At 42.8% G+C, this 20,779-nt stretch overlaps 1 protein-coding gene across 5 annotated transcripts in view; it reads right to left on the bottom strand.

Moving 5' to 3' along the window:
• PREX1 (phosphatidylinositol-3,4,5-trisphosphate dependent Rac exchange factor 1) overlaps positions 1 to 20,779 on the bottom strand; it is a gene marked incomplete at its 3' end in the record, with an annotated part of 113,638 nt that overhangs the window by 45,340 nt on the left and 47,519 nt on the right. For 4 of the 5 annotated variants that reach the window (XR_013776310.1, XM_079321719.1, XM_079321720.1 and 1 more), the window contains exons 2-9: positions 20,456 to 20,527; positions 16,260 to 16,382; positions 12,904 to 13,008; positions 9,982 to 10,083; positions 5,096 to 5,257; positions 4,568 to 4,701; positions 2,025 to 2,140; positions 921 to 1,070 (exon numbers count right to left, since the gene is read on the bottom strand). Coding sequence is in view for 4 of the 5 variants with exons in the window: in XM_079321719.1 (XP_079177845.1) it covers positions 921 to 1,070; positions 2,025 to 2,140; positions 4,568 to 4,701; positions 5,096 to 5,257; positions 9,982 to 10,083; positions 12,904 to 13,008; positions 16,260 to 16,382; positions 20,456 to 20,527 (964 nt within the window). The remainder of the gene's footprint in view (positions 1 to 920; positions 1,071 to 2,024; positions 2,141 to 4,567; positions 4,702 to 5,095; positions 5,258 to 9,981; positions 10,084 to 12,903; positions 13,009 to 16,259; positions 16,383 to 20,455; positions 20,528 to 20,779) is intronic. The other variant, XM_079321721.1, reaches the window with a different exon arrangement.

Here is a 20,779-nt window from a genome sequence, read left to right as displayed (position 1 = left end):
AAACATCAAGAAAGTCCAAAGCAAGATGAACATGGGTCAGGGCAATCCCAAGCACAAACACAGGCTGGGAGAACAGACTGAGAGCAGCCCTGGAGAGAAACATGGGGGCTGCAGGAGGAAGAAAAGCTGAACATGACCCAGCCACACACTATTTACTAATACCCTTTAGCTAAAAATAGTGTTTGACAATCATATTATCCAGTAAATGAAAGAAATACTGCATGACTAAAAGAATGACTGATAATTGAATATAAAGAACATTTCATGTTCACTTTGTAAAAGTTCCCAAGTCCATAGTTCATGCCAGCTTGAAAGTTGCTACAGGCAGGGGGATGATCTCTGAAAACAGCAGGTGTCTCTGTTATAACTATCCTCATAACTGGCATTTTCTGGCCCACTTCTCAGATTTGCAAATTGCTTTCGGAGGACAGCATTTGCAGAAGCTGTTTTGGTGCTGTAGATGCTTTATATCTTCTAGCCTGAATACATAATTTTCTGGATACGTTACTCTAAGACTTGCAAATCTGGGCAACTCTGGAGTCCAAAAGACAGACAGATTTTAGACATCTACAAGACTAACTTGAGAACAGAGAGCCTAAAGTGGTCCTGTACTTCCATGCCTAATTTTAGCAGAGACTGACATTAGTCAGAATTTAAGTGATCGGTTAAAGCTAGGGAAAAGAAGTGTGTATTTTTTGGGAAGAGAAGTTCATCCTAACTGGATGATACTGCAATGAATCAAGGACCTTCTGAGACCTCAGAGCTGTTTCCTAGTTTTTGGAAAACATTAAGGACAAATTTAAATTCTGCCCATGGAGTAAAATGTGCAACCTTTTCCCATTCTCTCGAATACGCATATGTGCATATGCATTTGTCCTGCAAGTTCATTCAGTGCAGTACAAAATACATCATCCACTTACTCTCTCTCTGCTCCCTTTCCTTGATTATAGCATCCAGCCACTTCTGTTTATCTTCAGCAGTCTTGGCCATACAGACAAACCACTTGTTTTTGGCTGTGTTGTGAATCTTCCAGCCATTTGTCACCGTGTAGCCATTGCTGTGGTAATCTGCTGCAAAACACCAAAGCACAAAGCACACAGTGAGCAGGAAGCCTGCTCCTTTAACCAAACACTGTGGGACACTTTCAGCAAAATCATCCTCTTTGAAAACCTTGATTGCTGAGGTCTTCCTCAGCGAGTGCCCATGGAACCAGCTGCATTTCCCACTCTGGAAGTGCAAGCATCACCAGGCTGTTCAAATGGACTGAATGCTTCAGTCCTAAGAGTGACACCTGCTGATTCCACCTCAAAAGAAGAACTAAAGTCTTTTAAATACAAGTCCATCAGCAAAAGAGTCTATGATGATTGTTCAGGTTATTTGTTCTGAATTTTCTGGGGACACGCTATCTTCCTGCACTGTAGGATTTCTGTCCCCATGACACAGAAACTCCTTATGTGTTGACTGTTTAAAGGACATCATACTAATTCCTGACTTATTACAATAGGGGCAGTGGTGGTGAGGCCTTTATGGACGGAATCAGAAACCCACCCAGTCTTCCTGCCTGTGCCAGGATGCAGGAGCCATAACAGAACTGACATTCCCATGTTTCCTCATGGTCACATTCCATGCCACTAGTTTGGATACTAAGGCTAATATTTAGAAGCATTCTAAATGAGAAGAAGATCCAGAAATTCTGTTCTTTTAGCTGTAGTGGCTTAAGATATTTTAAAAAAGGATGGAAAGAAGACAGAAGTAACTTTTATTAAATTGACTTTTATTAGGACAAAAAACAGATAAGTTTTGGGAATACATGCTCTTAATAACGTCATTTCAGAAGGAAGGACTAGTATCTGAAAGCATTCCCAGTCTTTCAACTACATAAATTGGTCCAATAATGAAGGCACTACAGCTTCCATAGATTGCTTCAGATTTCACTAAAGGAGATGGATGAGTACTTTTGCACCACCTTCTGACACAAGATCTGAACTTCCTACATTTGTAAAAGACAGCATTTAGTCACTTACCTGTTCCATCTTCCACATTCTCTACCTCCATGACTTCTGTGTTTATTCGGCCCCTGAAGATATAGAGGGACCCGTTGATTGACTTTGTCCTTTTAGATGCTTTTTTCCCAGTAACTCTGCAATTAGGATGAAGACTGTCAGCAACACATAAGCAAACGATCTAACAGATACATGAATAAATCAATGGCTATTAAAGGAGGATTTCAATACAGTGACTGGTGGTATTTGACCACCCCTCTGACACGAAATAATAGGAACACTCATTCAGATTTCCAAGATAGGTGTGTAGCAGTGTTAGAACAGCAATAACGAGCTTGCTTTGCCAGATGCTGTGAAGAGATGGGTGGCTTCAAGGTTTACAATTCTCCATGACTGGCTGAAATCCATGTCCATGAACAGCACATGGCCTCGGGGTGACAGCTGCAGCATCCCCTGACAGCCTCCCCTGGACTCCTCTGCTCCCTAAAGCTGTGACCAACGTGTGGTGCTCACCAAGCTCCCCGTGTGAAATGGATAAAAGAGGACAGTGCCTCACAGCCTGCCACGTGTTACACGCTGTTCTAGGGGAATCCTGCTAGGGCAATCTTGCACCCAAGTTTATATCCTTCTCCATGAGCTTTACAGAACCTCTGTTGAATCCAGGAAAGCACTGCACTTTTCATTACTACTTTCTGATTTTTATGGCTAAAATAGGTTTAAAACTTTCCAAGTGACACCTGTTGTGCTTTACTCTCCAAGAATAATCTTGCTATGCAAGCCAAAACACAACTGGTCAAATGGTCATTAAGAGGTGGCAGGTGTCCAAACTCCAGTCAGTGAAGGTTCTGCTGTGGCAATTTTCCAGTACCTCATAAGATTCAAACAATATTGCAGTAAAAATCAGGTAAGGAAAAAAATTCTTGTCAGAGTGAAGTGCCTATAATAAACTGAGGTGCGATGAGAATCATCAAAAAAAAAAAAATTATGCTTTTCAGTGGAAATCAGATCCTCAACATCCCATCAGTTTGAGTTACGTTGTCAAACAAAGGTAAACAATCCCAATCCCCTGAGAAATCTAAGTGCTACAGCAGCCTCCTCCAAAATCAGGCCAAACTACAGAGGAGCTTGGTACTGTCTCCTGTAAAAAAAAAAGTTCTCTTAAAGGGCACTAGCACATTTTGTTTTCTAAATCTTAGTGTTCCAGGAAAACTGCCTGGACAGCACTGGAGTTGGGCTAAACTCAACTACAAACAGGCTAGAAAAGAGCTTTGAAGAAGTAAAAGATTAGTATCAAATTAACTGGGGGTTTTTAAAGGAACAGTTTCTGTTAAAAAACACACAAATTTCTGAACTCTGTTTCACACAGAATTCTGAACTTTGATAAATCTGGTAAAGGGTCCAAGTTAAGTGTTTCCTTTGTGTCATTTCAGAGTCAGAATGCTTCAGGTAGACAACATTTTAGGTCTTTTACATGTAATGGTGTAATTTTTTTTTTTTTTTTTAATTTAAATATTTATTTGAATTTTAAATATAGATATCAACTAGCAATTTGTATTTAGGCTGTATACATCACAACCTAATGTTGTTCAGCATTATACACAAAAAAAAGTCTGACCATTACTGAAATTAGGTTTCACAGCTTAATGGTTCCAAAATTTTCATAGTTTCCCTGGGGGGAAAAAAAAAGAGAGAAAGAAAAAGAAAAAAAATGACCCAAATTTTGACAAATGTGAATATTCTTTGAAGAGAACACTGGTTTTACAGAATTTCTAATTGGGTTGGCTGTTCTATTTGGCCATCACCAGTAAGGAAGTATACCTTGAAGCAGGGGGATTGGATTACAGGAAAGGGAGGATGAGGAGAAGGGAGTGCAGAGAATGAAATACTGTGTAATTGCTGCAGAAGAAAGTTGCCTTCCACTCTTGCCAGTGCTTTTAATTACAAGCAGCAGGTGTTAATAATACTTAAGGTATATTAGGTGGTATGATGAAAAAAAAAAAAACAAAAAACTCAAAAAATCAAAAAACAAACAAAAGAAAACAGGATAAGAAAGGAAGAAAACAGAGCACATGGGCTGTAAATGCTGACAGCAACAGCCAAACCTTCATCTTTTTCTCACTCCCCTGGCCCTGTATCTATTTTATATTTGCTTAGTCTTCCACTTTCCCCTATCTTTTTATCATTTTCACATCATCCTCTTATGCTTAGCATAACTTCACAATGTAAGTTGGCACCTTCACATAATTCCTGGAGACACAGAGGCCCTTGGAAGCTTTTTGTCTGTAAGAACTCACCCTGCACTTTTGCTGCACTGTTTTAACTCCTCTTTGGACTGCACACTTCTCAGAAGGGCACTCCAATTCTGCCTGGAATATTTATCCTACCACATAGTGACTTCTCTCTCCTATTGCCTAAGTGATAGAAATAATCAAGAATACAGGAATGTTCCACCTGTGACTCAGCCCTACAGAGCAACAGAGAATACAGTGAATTATCAGTAGTTGATCACAGCTTCCACTTACAAATCTTCTGAATGGTAAAACTGAAAATACACAGAGACTCACCTGGATTTCCTCTTGCAATAGACCAGGAGATTATCAAATAGAAAGAACATTCTCTCCTGGATGTTTCCTGCTGAGATTTTTAACAAAGTCCCTTGCAGCAAGAGCTGTGTGCAAATATCTGTCAGATTTGACCCCTAAAACATAAAAAAGAGAGATTAACTTTCCTTTCTGAGTGCACAATGAAGGTCTACTAACACGCTCTTATTTATCTGCCATTAAACTATAAAAAAAGGATGCACTCATAAGGATTTCACCCAGATCTATTTGCCTTGCAAGTGAGACCTGCCCATTAGAAATGCCAGCTCTATTCTAGCTCTAACACCTTCCTTTCTTTCCTAAGTCACTTGTTCTGCTAAAATTTAGCAGCAGCCTGCACAACAAAACAAACATTAAACTTAAAACTCTTCAGAGTGATGTTGCCCACACCTTCAAGAGTGTTTACATGTCATGAAAGAAACAGAAATAAATCCCTGAACACAACATAAGTCATTAAACTGTCATTAAATGCTTGCTGGTCCTGCATCCTACCTCCCATCCTTCAATGTGGGACTGCAACTGTTCAAGGGCTTCCAGTTTCTCCATCTGTCTCTTGGTCTCATTGATATTTGTACAGACTGTCTTCATTGCCTGGAGTGCATTCTGGACAGCTGGGTGATCAGGGTGCTTAGAGGGAGTCCTCTTAGCTAATTCCTTCAACAAAAAGTCAAAACATGGAAACTGAGAAGTGGTTCATGGAAAGGTATGAGCATTAGCAAGCAATCCTGAAGGAAAATGCCAGAGCCACTGTCAAATTAAAGAGGATCTGGGAGTATTTTACTGCAGATGCTGTTCTCTATTCTTCATCTGTACAGGTTTAATAGGAATGCTGTTAAATAAAGGAGGCAATTGCTCCTGGTAAATATGCTACATTAAGAGAGCTCAAGACAGGTATGTTTTGCTGGGTCAGATGTGTTTCTTTTCTGTGTTTAGAAGGCTGGGGCATGTGTCCTGACATAGAGAAAAACAACACCTCTGCTCTCAAGGAGTCTGCAAGAGTCTCTGCTTCACTTGTGTCAAAGCACAACCCAGTTAAGCCATGACCACCGAAAAATAGCAGAGGCAAAATTCAGAACCTGACAATATTAATGGTTTTGGCAAAGGGGCAACCACTGTCAACTCACAATTAAGATTTTTTTAGACCAGTAGTATTTCATAGTTAGTCACAACTGAATAAGAAAACATTAAAGAAATCTAAAATATGGTCGTTTTACCTTGATATATAATACGGTGTTGAAGACTGAAATACTTAACTTTCTCAATACCTTTTAAGCCTCAATATGTAATTTGGTTGTTTAAAAGTCCTGTGCTGCTGAAGAGACACAAGAATGAGTTTGGATAAAGCCAGAGCCTGCCCAGCACTGTGACTGGATGGAGCTCAATTGTTCCCATCCATCTGTGATTTACAGAGTAACAGATGCACAGGAAAAGGAGGCTCACTGCTGCAAATGTCAGGTGATATCAAAATGAAATTCCCCATGGAAGTCTTTACTCCACTTTTGCTGAAAGTGAGGCCAAGAAAAGCAAATGCTCCAAAAGAAGACAGGTGTTACACTTTGGTGACACTAGCCTCTGCTCCATGACTGCATCACAAATGACTCTCACTAAAAATCAGTGAAGTTCTGTAGTTCCATACTGCACTGGAAACAGGAACATACACGCTAGCACTGTCTGAACATCCCACTCAGAACTATCCCCAGAATCCAGAGAAAGGCCTCTGCACCCACAGCAGCGAGCAGCACACGCTGCCCACACTGTCCACCCTGCCCAATCTGCACTGCCCACTCTGCCCACACTGCTCACACTGTCCACTCTGCCCACTCTGCACTGCCCTCACTGCCCACACTGCCCACTCTGCACTGCCCACTCTGCACTGCCCTCACTGCCCACTCTGCACTGCCCACTCTGCACTGCCCTCACTGCCCACACTGCCCACACTGCCCACTCTGCACTGCCCTCACTGCCCACACTGCCCACTCTGCACTGCCCACTCTGCACTGCCCAGCACTGCCCACACTGCCCACTCTGCACTGCCCAGCACTGCCCACTCTGCCCACTCTGCACTGCCCACTCTGCACTGCCCACTCTGCACTGCCCAGCACTGCCCACTCTGCCCACTCTGCACTGCCCACTCTGCACTACCCACACTGCCCACACTGCCCACACTGCCCACACTGCCCACTCTGCACTGCCCACTCTGCACTGCCCAGCACTGCCCACACTGCCCACTCTGCACTGCCCACTCTGCACTGCCCACACTGCCCACACTGCCCACACTGCCCACTCTGCACTGCCCACTCTGCACTGCCCAGCACTGCCCACTCTGCCCACGCTGCCCACTCTGCACTGCCCACTCTGCACTGCCCTCACTGCCCACACTGCCCACACTGCCCACTCTGCACTGCCCTCACTGCCCACACTGCCCACTCTGCACTGCCCACTCTGCACTGCCCAGCACTGCCCACACTGCCCACTCTGCACTGCCCACTCTGCACTGCCCACACTGCCCACACTGCCCACACTGCCCACTCTGCACTGCCCACACTGCCCACACTGCCCACTCTGCACTGCCCACTCTGCACTGCCCAGCACTGCCCACTCTGCCCACGCTGCCCAGCTCAGTTCACAGTCCCACAGCCAGCACAGGCAGACAGAGCTGCCTTCACCCAGAGCCCTGTGCTGCTCCACATCTGCCCCCCGTGCTGGCTCCAGGGCTGTTCTGCCCCTGGCTGTCTTTACCTCTGCTCTTACCTTCTCAAAAAACAATGCCCATCACAGCCAACGGTTTCGTTTTGCTCGAGTCTAGTCCAAACCCCTTTCTCAGTTATAAAGAACTAATTTACTGACTGACAAATTCTACACTGATTTTCTTGTATGCTGTCTGAAAGAGACAAGAACTGCATTGGAGCAAAAATATTAATATTGTTACTTCTCTATTTGTACAGAGATTATGAAATGCCATAGCTATGTTTGAGTCCCATCCTTCAAACCACACAAAAAGCTTGCGAATTAGACAGATAAAAAGCAACAAAAATTAAAATATATACCACTCCCTAAAGCCAATAATAAATAGCACCACCCAACAAGCCCCACCCACAAAAAACCACCCCACCCTTCCCCCTCACCCCACCCCTCAAAGAACATCCCCAAACTAAAAAACCCAACCAAAAACCTGTCAGGCACTTCAAAACTGCAATGCTTTTGTTATAAAACCTGGGAAACTATAAATAGAATTGAAATTTATTGATCTCCATCATCTGAATCATTGCTCTTCTCCATCATTTGTTGGTTAAAAAACCCAAACAGCTTCATCAGAGGATATAACAAAGTCATCTGTTGCAGGCTGTCATATTTCATTGAAAATTATTGCAATGCTTTAAGTGGATCAACACTTGGAGATATTCTAGTGTAATATTCCTAATTAAGTAACTCAAACCAACTCCATGCCAGATGCTATTGTTCAGAAGAAGAACACACATACATACATACATACATGTTATTAATAAAAAGCAATTACAGTATTTAAAATATGTGCTTTATCCTACTACTTCAGTTTACTTTCAAACAAGTCTGAATTACTTTGTGCATACTAGCTTTATCAAACCCACCTACTTAGCTACACTAAATACTTACATTAGACAAGGTCATATCAAAGTTACCAGACAATCTGGATGTTCACAAAATAAAAACAAAGAGGAAAGCAGGCTAGCTTTGGTTTAAGACTTTTCTCAGCAGCTGGAATACAATAGTATCTGTTTGCCCTGGGAATTTGATGAAAGATCCAACCCCCACGAATACAAAAGAGCTATTTCAGGAGCCATAACTGAAGTTCAGTAGCAAAGCACTTAATTTGAGGGTTGTGCTATTATTAAATCTCTTTTTTTCCCTTGCTTGGAGAGCTCTGTTTTCCTGGTCAGCACAAACAGAATCCACCTGTGCTTTCCCTTAACTGTTCTCATGTCTGAGACATTTGTGTCTGCTCTGGAATTTCATGCTAGCCACTATCAAGTAAGTCTTGAATGGGGCACAACTTACTTGCTATGAATTCACTATCTTTGAGAATCAGCATCAACCACACTGTATAATGGTCACTGATATTTTCTGAGCAGAACAACTCCTAGTTATGGTATTATCTCACTGACTGAAGCAGATTTGTTGCCTAATGGAAACCAAATTCCTCTTTGCTTTTTCTTAAAACTTTTATTTTCAGTTCAGGAAACCTCAGCTAGTGAACAGTGTGCGATCTCTATCAGCCTGTACACGAGAAGAAACCTACAGCAGAATGGAATGCAGCCCTACAAGGTGCCCAGTGATGGCCCCTCCCTCAAGGCTGTTTATTCAACAGGCACACGAGGGTCTGGGTCAGCTGCCCCAGAGCCAAGGGCAGGCACTACGAGGGCAAATTCATCTCTAGCCCACTGTGGCTCAAAGCAAGAAACTCTTTCAGTCTTCATCTTGGTGAAATTGACTTTGGCTTTCAAAGAAAGGATGTTTGGTCCCCAGGAGTTTTGACATGTTCATCACAGAATTCCTACTTTCTTCCAGAACTCATAAAGGGACCTTTCTTTCAAAATGAGGGAAAGTCCTTGCATTTTTTAAATGACTTTTGTTTTAGTAAACACAGTGTGACTCTGCTGAGGAAGAGAAGATTGATGGCTGTCAGCCACAGAGCATCTACCAGGCCACTGTGGGATATTCCAGCTCTCCCAGAAACTTCCTCCTTTTGCCTCTCCCTGTCCTCAGCAGGCAGGTGACACAGGCCTAACCAGAAAGGATGAGAGGCAAGTCAGCTCTCTGTAGTATGCTTTGTCTTCTTGGGTAAGAATACTAGCAAGGGGGCCAGTTGGGGCCACATAGCACAGTCATTTCTGGGCTGACACCCACCATGGGGAGCTCACCTGAGACAAACACGGAGTTTTCAAACAAGCTGCCAAACAGCTGACAGAAAATAGAGGATTTTGACTACTGACGTGATCACCAGCAAACTAGACACCTTGTAGTGAAAAACACATCCTGTTTAGAGTGATGCAGCCCCTCAGAACACTGGCACAATGCTGGCTGAACAGGCTTTACAGGCAGTGCCTGACACAGCTGCAGAGGCCTTAACAAACATTTGAAGAGCACTGAAGTCAAAAGGCTTTGGTTAGTCACTAAGTCACTCTGTCTGCTCTACCCACACCATAACAGGATTTAGTGGCCTGCCAGCATCAGGCAGCTTCTTGCCTGCACCCATAAAAAGCCATTTTCTTCAGAGAAAATCCAACTTTCAAAAATGTAAATCAGGAAAGCAATAGTGGCAATAAAAGTCAGGGCTAAAAAAATTCAGAATCATTCCAAGAATAAAACAACCACATGGAGAAATACTTTCTATGGTTTACCTTAAGCAGAAGAGGATATTTGCAAATTCTCTGAATTGGAGTCAGCAGATAACCTTCTAATGGAATGTCTGTTGTCTTTCTGCCTCCCAAAAGCATGCAACCCTATGATCAAAAAAGAAACAAATGTTACCACAGACACAGCTTTCAGATGATTTTTGACATGACTTTTGTTTCTAAAACGTGTTTTAGAAAGTGAGAAAGCACTTTACCACACCTAAGGTACAGGAAATGGCACTTCATTCACCACTGACATACAGCCATGAAGTCTGCAAAGTTCTGCAGGCATCAGCAGAGGAAAATGTGCTGTGGATTAACAATGGCTGTGCTTTAGAAAAGTATCTTCTCAGAGAAATATTATACAGCTGGTGACTCAAAAATCATCCTAACAATACAATGGCAAACAGCAAAACTAGATGGACCATTACCTAAAATAATCACATTTACCCCCACAACAGATGTGACCTGTTTGTGTCTATTCACTATGTAAAGTTGCATACTGTTAGTCCAGAAAACTCTTGAAGGCTAAAATAAAGCTTACTAACCAAGAATCATGCAATTAACTTTGGTCCGATTCTTATGTCTGAATTGAACTAAAATTGAAACAAATGAGTCATCTGCATAAATCCACCAACTCTCTGACAAAACATTATGCCTGAGCACAGCTGGACAAACAGCTTGGGCACACTGGCTGGCTAACCAGCACACATGGAACTTCTCAGCAGATTATGGAAATTAATTTCTCAGGATTCATATACAGAAAGGGAGTTTAAGAACAGGGTAGAGCACTGGGAAAGAAAAAAAAAAAAACAAAAACCTTATAGTCTTTGATTTGGCCTTAATTTGTAACAGTAATCTGTAATCTTTGTGACAAATCAATACTGCCCCACTATAAGATTTTAACACACTTCCCTGATGGTTCCACTATTGCCTGCTGCCAGAGACAGGCAGTAGATTCAGGTGGATTTCAAGTCTATTTCAGATAAACTAGTCCACATTCCTATGTTCAACCATGAATATGGACTTTGCTCCAAAAGTCACTCCAGTTGCAAACCTGTCCTGTCCACACAGGACCTGAACTTTAAATGCAGTTCAGCCAGAAAGTGCCTGCTTTGGGGCACCACCAGTAATACTCTCCCCTGTGAAATACATGGCTCAGACACACTCTGAAATTTAGTGAGTTTTTTGGCTGCAGCTCTACAATTCTTCTCTGCAAGGAACGTTCACAGACACCATGCATAAAATCTCATTAGTCCAAACTGGTATTTTTACAGACAATTGTCTGCAAAATAACCTGTCCCCAGGCTTTTCTAGATTTGTGGCATTGGCTACCCAGCTCACAGTGCTCCCTGTCCAATTTCTAAGTCTCAAGTGATTCAGTTCCTTTCCATCTCTTCTTTCAGCCCTCTCTCTAGCTCTGGGCTCAAAACTGCCCTTTAACACTTACTGACATTTCAAACACATTCCCACATTCTATGTTTCAGCAGCTGTGAGGGGGCAATTGGGCCAAATCTCTCCTCACAAGTAAAGCTTTGTACTTCAGCTCTGCCTTCTCTGCACAGCAGCATTGTAGCACTGGTTTCAGAGGCAGCAAGAAGAGAAGGGAGGCCTGGAAGAAACTACAGCACCACAGCTAAGCAGACACATCAGTGCAGGCCATCTTCCCAGATTTACTGCCACTTTAACAGTCCCTTGGTGCTCCCCAAGCCACAGCAGACAGTGTGACATCTTTGATGTTCCCAAAACCAGTTTGCCAGCTGCTGCCTCTAACACAAACTGAACACTTTGTCAATCCAGTGGAAGTAGAAGAATGATGTTTACATGCACCTTCTCTCCTCTTTCTCATTGGTTTCCCCCACCAGAAGCATCCAAAAAAAATCTCATTAACAAGGTAAGGGTCATTCAGCAATTCAAAGTAATGGTTTGATAAGGTTCATTAAAACTCAGACATGACAAAGAGACTGCCTATGGACAGCACGAGGGTAGGCTCCCATTGAGGCCTGTATCTTGAGGCTAAAGGAATGCTCTGGCCCTGCTTGTGACTGATGTTTATGTGGAAGTTTTGCTGTACTACATTGGGAAAGAACAGACCTTTCACAGCAAGCAAAAAAAAAAAAAACCAAAAAAAACCCACCAGAAAGAAAAGCAGGTCCTTTGCAAAAAAGACAGCCTTTATTTCACTTCACAGAATTTACTAGGAAAAGAGCTGATGTGATGAATTATTCCCTTACCTATGTGCCAACCCCATTACAAAGGACACACATCCATAGCCAAGAAAACGAGACATTCAAAAATCAAGCAGAATTGGGGTGAAAGTAAGGAGGAAAAACAACCAAGAAAGGAAAGGAAAGGAAGAATGCAGTGGTAGAAGGCAGTGCCCACTGACTGCTTCTCCTCCCAGCCTAGCCTCTACAGTGTGTTTGAAGGCTAGATGGCCACAGTCCCTCCCTGGATGGGAGTCAAGTTACTTTTGATTTAAACAGCAATGAGGCACTCAAAATAATTTATCCACACTACATTTCTTGCCCACAACTGGACACCTGGAGAAAAGGATGCCAGAAGCAGGTCACGCTTTTCTGATGAGCCTGCAAATGATGAATTGGTCCAAGAACTGAGCAGGGAGCCAAATCCAATGGGAACTAGCCTCATCTTGCTGCTGACTTATTGCATTACTCCTTTCATCATCTGTGCTTGCTTTATTTTGTTGGTTCTTAAAAAAAAAATCTTCCTTGCTTCCAGTGCAATTGCTCATGCTGGCAGTGCTCAGCTGTGTGCCTCAGCTCATGAGTGATTCCAGTACCCCTGCACCTGAGTGCTCCACAGCAACACCTGCAGAATGCCTGGCATTCCTGAGACACCAAGGAGCTCTTGTGAGCACAGGGCAAAGGCAGATCCTCCATCAAGAGTGCTAGAGAAGGTGCTTACCAGTAGGAATGTTCTCACTGCCGGGATCTTGTTCAATTCCATCAGCAGTCTGAGTGCTTTCTCGTGGTTGCTACAGTACTCCTCATACACAAAGAATCTGTCTTTCTGAAAGGAAAAACAAAGTCACTTATTGACTCAGACACCACTAGAGAGATTATTTTTTCATAGTCTGTTACCAAATTCTTTACAAAGAGAGGTGGACTCCAAGTGGCATTAGCACTGGAGTTCTCATTAAGTGTGTGACATTCATGTAATGTGAACAATGCATACAGCCAGGAACAATATAATTCCTGACTTACTCTGTTGTAAGTTAACAGAGACTTCTCTGAGCACTGAGACTTTCAGCACTTTTCCTCTTAATGCTTCACTGAGATCATAGGTACTCTTTCTTGAAAGAGATTTTGCAATCTTGGGAATACTTGCATGTGTGTCAGGATATTCCATGGAAGTAGCCAGGAGCAAAACAAAGCAAGGGGCCGACCATTCCTGCAAGACATGGAAAACCATGTGGCTGGGAAAAACCAAGGGCTGAAAGCAGCTCTGATATGGGGAGGGGAACTACAGCCCAAAGCAGTCAGCTGGAAATCCCCTGCCTTGCAAGGGGTGAGAGCCAGGCCCCAGTAGTTTGGCTGGTTTACTTTGTGTTCTGAAACAAGCAGCACACAAAACAGCTAAATGTAATCCTTTCTGTAACTGGATGAATTTCACCACATACACACCAAATAACCAACACATTACAGATACTAGAGGAAAGGAAGGGTAGCTTCACAACTAGATTGAGCTACTAACACTGAGACTGTCACACCCACCAGTACATGCTGGAATGAAATCCCCTATTAAGAAATGAAGGTCAGCTGGCAGGTCAGAGTCAGCAAGTTCTGCTCTACTGATCTCCAGATTCAAAGAGAGTGCAAGTCCTTCTACCTAAAATGATCAGAGAAGCTGAACCCATTGCAAACACTAGATATCTGGAAACACTGGAATGATTCACATAAGAAGCAGGAACAACTATTTCCATGCCCGAGGAGATAAGGCAGCAGGCAAGTTGATCCTCTCAAAGCTGATAGGAAGAGCTGAACTTTCAGCAGCAATGTTCAGAGCTTCCAGGATTGCATTCACTAGAATAAAAGGGGGGCCATGAGATTAGGCTTTAGGCAAAATGAATGATTCAGATGCCAAAAAAAGCATAATTTTTGAGTGCTGCTCGCAATAGTAGCTTATTTCCTGGCTCTCAGGTTGGCTTCTGTGCCATAATGCAGCACCATGTGGAGGCACCCACACAAGCTCATTTGCATATCAAAAGTAATTTTAAAGCATTAGTGTGGCATTCTGCAGGGTAATATGTGAGGCTTTCCAGAGCTACCATCTCAGGGCACTAAGCCCGTAGCCAATGCCTTCCAGAGCTTGCTGTTGCACTCAAAGCAGGATTCTGGTCTAAAAACATTCTATCTGAACCTTTTAATCTCTCCAGAATATGAAAGTTAATTTTTTTGAGTTTTGATTGGAATCCTAGCACTCTTAGAGCTTCCTGTGTCAGCTGAAGGTATTTGCAGCATTTAGGTACTTTAACACAGCTCAGAGTGATCCAAGGGAAAAACTGCTGCCAGCTGAAGTTTACTAGCAGAAAACCATGGGAATGCAGCTGCAGTCACTGGGTATTTCCTTTGCTATTGTCACAACGAAAAAGATATTTAATTTATGTTAGTTTAGGAGAATTGGACATTCTGGTCAGATGTTCAATGGTAGATATATGTGTTCAGAAGCTGTAAAAATGCTTTTGGGTTTGGTTTATAAGTAACCTGATTAATTTTTCCCCTTCTTGCACTTAAAAAAAAAGAAATGAGAATAAACAGATATATGTCCAAGAACAATGGCACAAAGCAAATGAAACAACAGCCACAAAGGGTATGGTGCAAAGAGCTGGAATGCAGATGTTCAGGACTTTTATCCTTCACTGGCAGCTGCTCATGTTGCTACTGGGGTGCAATACTGGGAAGCTGCAAAGAAACAAAAGCTTCTGACCAGCAGATGCAGGAAAAGGCAGGCCTGGGTCACAGCATGATAGAAAAGATGGCAATAGGATTGTTGTCAACCACAAAAACAGGAGAGTTAAGAGTAAAACAGATACAGAAGTTTTTCCCACATCTCCTCTCGCCTCTCCTCAGCTCCCCGGATGAACAAGCACCATGCTTGAAACTAAAACCAGCATCTGATACAAGATCATCTGTTACAGCAGACACACAATGCCACTGCTCAGGCTTCCCCCTGCAGCTGGAGCGCCTGTAGCTTGAGAGCCTGTATTTAGATGATGACAAAATCCTTTTGCTGAAGCTCAGGACAGTGCAACAAAATGCTTTCCTCAAGCCCTTTCCAGCTGCACCCCATGCCAGTGACCCACAAATATGAGAACTATGCTTAAAATTACTCTGTGTCTGAAGTGTTTCATTTCCTCTCTGGGTGATACTCAGTTCTTGGCTCTCCCATAGACTGGAGAGGAAATTATCAGTTACATAATTACAGATGTTAGCCCAGGAATTCTGAACCTGCAGTTGCTCTAGGTTAAAGTGCAATTATGGTCAGAGACGTGACAAGATAAAAATGGCACTGTCTTACTCAGCAAATCTGCTGGATACACAGCTAGCCTTCTGATTTGGTGACAGAACTAAGCCTGTACTGTGCTCAGTTTGGTTAAAATAAGTCTTTAAACCAATAACTTATTCTCCAAATATGTCATTTTGGATCCATTAGTCCTGACCACAAATTAGTGCAAATTTGAAAACAGTTTTCAGTAGAAAAAAGCAAATAAGACATTTGAAAAACTGTAACATTTTATTTGGACGTATTTTTAACAAGGTATAGCATTTTCTTGTTTCAAAGCAGGCTGAAGCCAACCTTGTCAACATCAAAATCCTAAACAGAAGACATAACTCTCAACAAAACAATATCCCTGGTGACTTAGACAGTAAAACTGATCACTCATGCAATATTGCTCCAAAAAAATGAGCACAACACACATTTCCCTGGAACAGGTTTCCAGCTGCTTTTTGGAAACTTTTGGAACAAAAGCAGGGTAATACTCATCAATAAAATGTGATCAGATGGGTGAGGAAATAAAAGGAAAAAAAAATCACAGGAAATGGAAGAGTTTCTAAAAATACATCATTATTTAGCTTTGATGTGGTATCCATTGTTCTAACCACATTCACAAGTTTTTTCCCACCCTACTTACAATTTTCATACAAGACACACATTGTCATAGCATTGCTAGAAGCCTTAGAGACTAGGGCTTGGTAAGGGGCCAGACAGCTTATGACAGGAAACTCTGCTTTCAGATAGCATTAAGGCATTGTACTTACAAATTTTAAGAAAACATTTCCCAGTTCATGCTGAGACTGGGGTTCTGGCTGCAAACAAAATTCCAGAGCAGCCAGGAACTCCTTGTGAACACCAAGAATGTCTTCAATGTTAGAAAATAAGATCTGAAATATAAGGAGAAAAACATTACTAGTTTTTAATATATGTCAGAGTTTTTCGCTAAGTAGTAACACCAAAATACTGTGGAGCTCTAGACTTAAACCATGATAGGATTCAAAGCTCAAACAGTGACTTGTAAAGAATTAATTACACTGTATTTGCCCCTTTCCTAGCCCCCTATAAAAAACCTTATTGCTTCTGAAGTAGCTGCTATAAATTAAGATTATCTTTGCAGACCCCTAAGCATGATAAATGCAAGCAACCTCTTTGAAGAGAATATTTCCTATGGAGAACAGCCAGGCAAATGGAACCACAAGGCCAAACTCATTGTGCAGGAGGCAGGAGCAGGGAGTAGTTTGCCTTTCCTTCTCATGCATCAGAAATCCCTTTCTAAAAGAAAGGAACTTGAAGGTATCACACACAAGGGTGCACCTGTAAACAGGAGACAAAATCTGCCATCTGGAATGCAGCCTTTCACTGCCCAGATTAGTGTACATTTCTCACAAATCTCAAGAGCAGCATTTAGAGTTCCCTTTCACTGACTTCACTGACACCAAAAGGCACATACAGAGGGGAAGAGGCCCCTCATTCAACCTAGAATTAAAAGGTAATGGTGAAAGCTAAATTAACCCTGTGATTAGAATATATGTGTGCCAAGGGGAATAAACTGCCAGGGGGGAGATGCTATAAACACGTTATAAATCTTGGTCATTTTCACACAAAATATGAGAAGAAAGAGTGAATCCATGTGTAGGAGATGAAATGTTATTTAGGGAGGGGCAGAAGTCCTGACGTGAGGTGGCAGCCATCAGTACTGGCAGCCACTGGAGGGAAGGCTAAATGGGCAGAGTAAATCCTGGGGTCTGCAGTGACACTGGTGTTGCACACAATGTTTCTGTCACCTCGCTTTAACTATGTCACTTGCAGAGAGAAGCCCTGAAGGGCAGCCAAACAAGCTTTCACATTGGAAGAAGCTTTCCAGATCTACCCTAAAGTATACAGCCTGACAGAACCAGCCTTCATCTTGCTGGCATTTGCTGTGGGAAGTGAGCAAGCCTAACATCTCCAAACACCTCCCAAAATGCCTTCCTGTAACACTAAACTCTTCAGTTTTATGCAGCGGAATTTATTCACCAGATGTAGCAGAGTCAGCCTGGTGGCTGGTGATGTTAAAGCTAGGACTGAAACATCAATTTCTGGTTTAAAACCAGTTTCTGTGTGGTTTAGCAAGGGTAGACAAGATCAGGAATTCAAAGCCTTCCTATGTGCAGGTAGCCAGGTCCAACGCTGCACTTCTGTTACTCACAAGGATGGGCAGAGTATTTCTCTCAAACTCATCCTTCGTGCTGACTACACCTCCAGAGCAGAGTCTGTTGCATCTTCCTCGTCCCTGTTGCCCAGAATTCCCTCTCCCCTCAGGAATTCTGAGATCTGGTGCTGTGCACCATCATCAATGCCCACTTGTGCCTCAGAGCTCCTTTCCAGCTCCCAAGAAGCTGAAAGATCCCAACATGCTGAGTTTGCACTGGCTGGCTCTGAACCCAGCAAAAGGCCAGGGAGCTTGGATCCTTCCACTGCTCCCTAAAAAATCCCCGTGCTAATTCAAGTGGAGCCTGCATGTGCTCTGTCACGTGGCTAAAAGTGATGTGCTGATGCAGGAGCCCTTGCCTTCACTGCTCTGCCAGAAGCTGTGCCAGAAGGGGATTAACAAGCAAGAGGAAAACATCTGTCAGGAATGATTTTATCCTTCAGGACCAGTCTTCAGGAGTGGTTTTTGATCCAAGGAATATCTGTGCAAGCTAATGAATTGTGAGGGGATCAGTAAAACTCTGCTTGCAGCGAAATCTGCAGATAAGAGTCACTTGAAAGCCAAGGCAGCAGACAGACCTTGAGTGCACATGTCCTGTACCAAACTCAGCTGGCAGCCTTGGGCACAGCCCCGAGTTGTGCTGCCTTCAATCGGCTCCAGCAGGGAAGGGACAGCCCAGCACCAAAGAAACTCAGCGGGACATTTACTCCCATACAGGCAGTGAAGAAATTCTAACCAATTTTTTACAATGTTGCTGCAGCTGTTAGTCTCTGGTGCTTAGCACTAGCTATAGGAGAAATCTGCAAAATAATACTGGGGAAAATAACCCAAATTATCTTAAAAAGCTCTTTCTCCTTTTGCTCAGAGGTGAGTGACTGCCTGAATGCCCTGTATTTTCCTCTAGGCATTTCTGCCATGTGAAGAAAGAGAGTAAAGGCAGGCTTCTCCTTACATAAGCTTCCAAACCACTTTTATAGTTTCTTCTACTGTTGGCCATCTCACAGCTCTCTGGTGACTCAAGACAAGTAATATCAGCATGCAGATTATCAGATGTCCCAACATCACCTTGCTTTTCCTGGCTCTACCAGAGAGATGGGAGAAAGGAGCGGGCAACACAAAACAAGTGTCCTTCACCTGCAGGAAATATACATTATTTGGCATAGCAGATGGAGGGTGGAAGGAGGAGACAGTATTGACTCTGGAAATTACGGACACATGAAAACTGTGGCTTGAGATTCTGTTTCACCAGAAACAGGCATAAGCCTTTTATTATGGAAGGGAAGCTCTCTTACTGAAAGCTGGGTATTGTGATAACAGCAATAAATGAGGTCTCACAGTGGCCTCTAAAAGATCCCCCAGGCACTTCAAGAATGACACAAAAATAAAGTGGTACTTCCCCAGAAGAGTATTTAGAAACTTTAAATACAAATTCTGCTGTACAGGATTTGTAGGCACTGCCTCTGATTATGTGGCCGTCATAATTAATATCCATTTTGATGATAGGAATAATGATAGAATAATAATCTTCATCAACATCAACATTGACAAATAGTTGTGTAAGTTTATTTTCATGCAGAGCTCAGTTTTTGCACACTTCTATGTACACAAGATCTACTGTCACTAATCACCTCTACTTTTTCTTCAGACAAACCTGAACTTACTCCAAATGCCAGATGATGAGTCTTTGGGGAGTGGGGGTTTCCAGATTTGAAGACAGCAAGAGGCTGAGCTCCACAAAGCTGCCAGCAGTCTTGTTCCCAGCCCCTTTCAATGCCAACCAGCCAAAGCACACCTTGCTGGCCTGCAGAACTGTCAGCCAAGGTGAGGCTGGAGCCCTGCTCATCTGGCTCATGCAGGAAATGCAGGAGGCAGCAGGGGAACTGCACTCAGCAGCACTGTGGTGTGACACCCTCCTGGGGCTGCCTGTTCCCACAGGCTACAGGCAAGGCTGCTGCTGGAGGAGCTCCAGGACCAAACAAGGGCACAAAAGCACTATCCAGTGCAAACTGTGCCTGTCCCACTCACCAGGGCTTTCCCTTGTATTCCTGTGCCCAGAGGGGTCTGCTGTCATGTGCATATGTGTACAAGGTGAGTTTTTAAGCCAAATAACTACAAGAAAGTGTTTTGTGTATTTATGACATCAATAAGCAATATGCACCTCTCTGACCAGAGGAACTTGAGAAGCCTGTACCTCACAGTTCTCTATGTCCCTTAACTCTTCCAGTGCAAAATTCATTCAGGAACCTCCTCACACAAGGGTCTCACAATATGTAGACCTCCCACATGAACCCAAATTCCTTTCCACAAGAACATAAAGGAAAGTTCCTGCCTCCTTCTCATAAGCCCTATCAAATTTCTACTAGTAGAAAACAGCAGATGCAAATTGGCTAACTGAATACTGTCAAACAAAACAGACAAGGGCTATGGATTCCCTGCCTTCCCTCTCAAAGACATTGAAATGGCCTCTCCATACTCCACTCAGCATTACACAAATCTTGTCAAAAATTAGTATCTCTGACAACACTACGCTGTTGTCAGATTTTACTAAAATTAGTCGGTGAGATGAAAAATTACTGGAAGATGACAGCTATAAGAATGGGCCAGTAGACTGACAGATAAACTGTCAACATGAGCTCCTTTCCTTAGGGAGCCCACTTAATAACAAACATCAATATGACAAGAGGATATTTGATATTCATATCCCTGAATCTAGTCTTCCATTGCATATCACTTTCCCTACCAAGAAAACAAGAAAGACAGAAGAAATACCTTAACATTCTCCTCTGTTATGTACTTCTCAGCTTTATCCACTGCATTCTGTCGGATCCGGTGAAGAAATGCCTGCAGAGATTAAAGATGTTTAAATAGTTTAATAACACTTCAACTCTTATATTTCCTCTAGGCTCAACACATTGTGGCTGATTACCTTTAAGACTAAAAGAATGTAAACATTTAGGAACTGCCCACCACAGATGTGCAGGCGGCATGCAGGCACTACCAAAGACATTTCCTACAACACTGCTGGGCTTTGCCTGACAGTGAATGTTCCCTCTGCTGAAGCTTTTAGCTTTGATTATCTATTACCAGCATGAA

Source organism: Erithacus rubecula (genome assembly GCF_903797595.1).
Source record: "Erithacus rubecula genome assembly, chromosome: 18".
Taxonomy (NCBI): Eukaryota; Metazoa; Chordata; class Aves; order Passeriformes; family Muscicapidae; genus Erithacus; species Erithacus rubecula.
The sequence above is the reverse complement of the archived record's forward strand: the minus strand, read 5'-3'. Positions and strand labels throughout refer to the sequence as shown.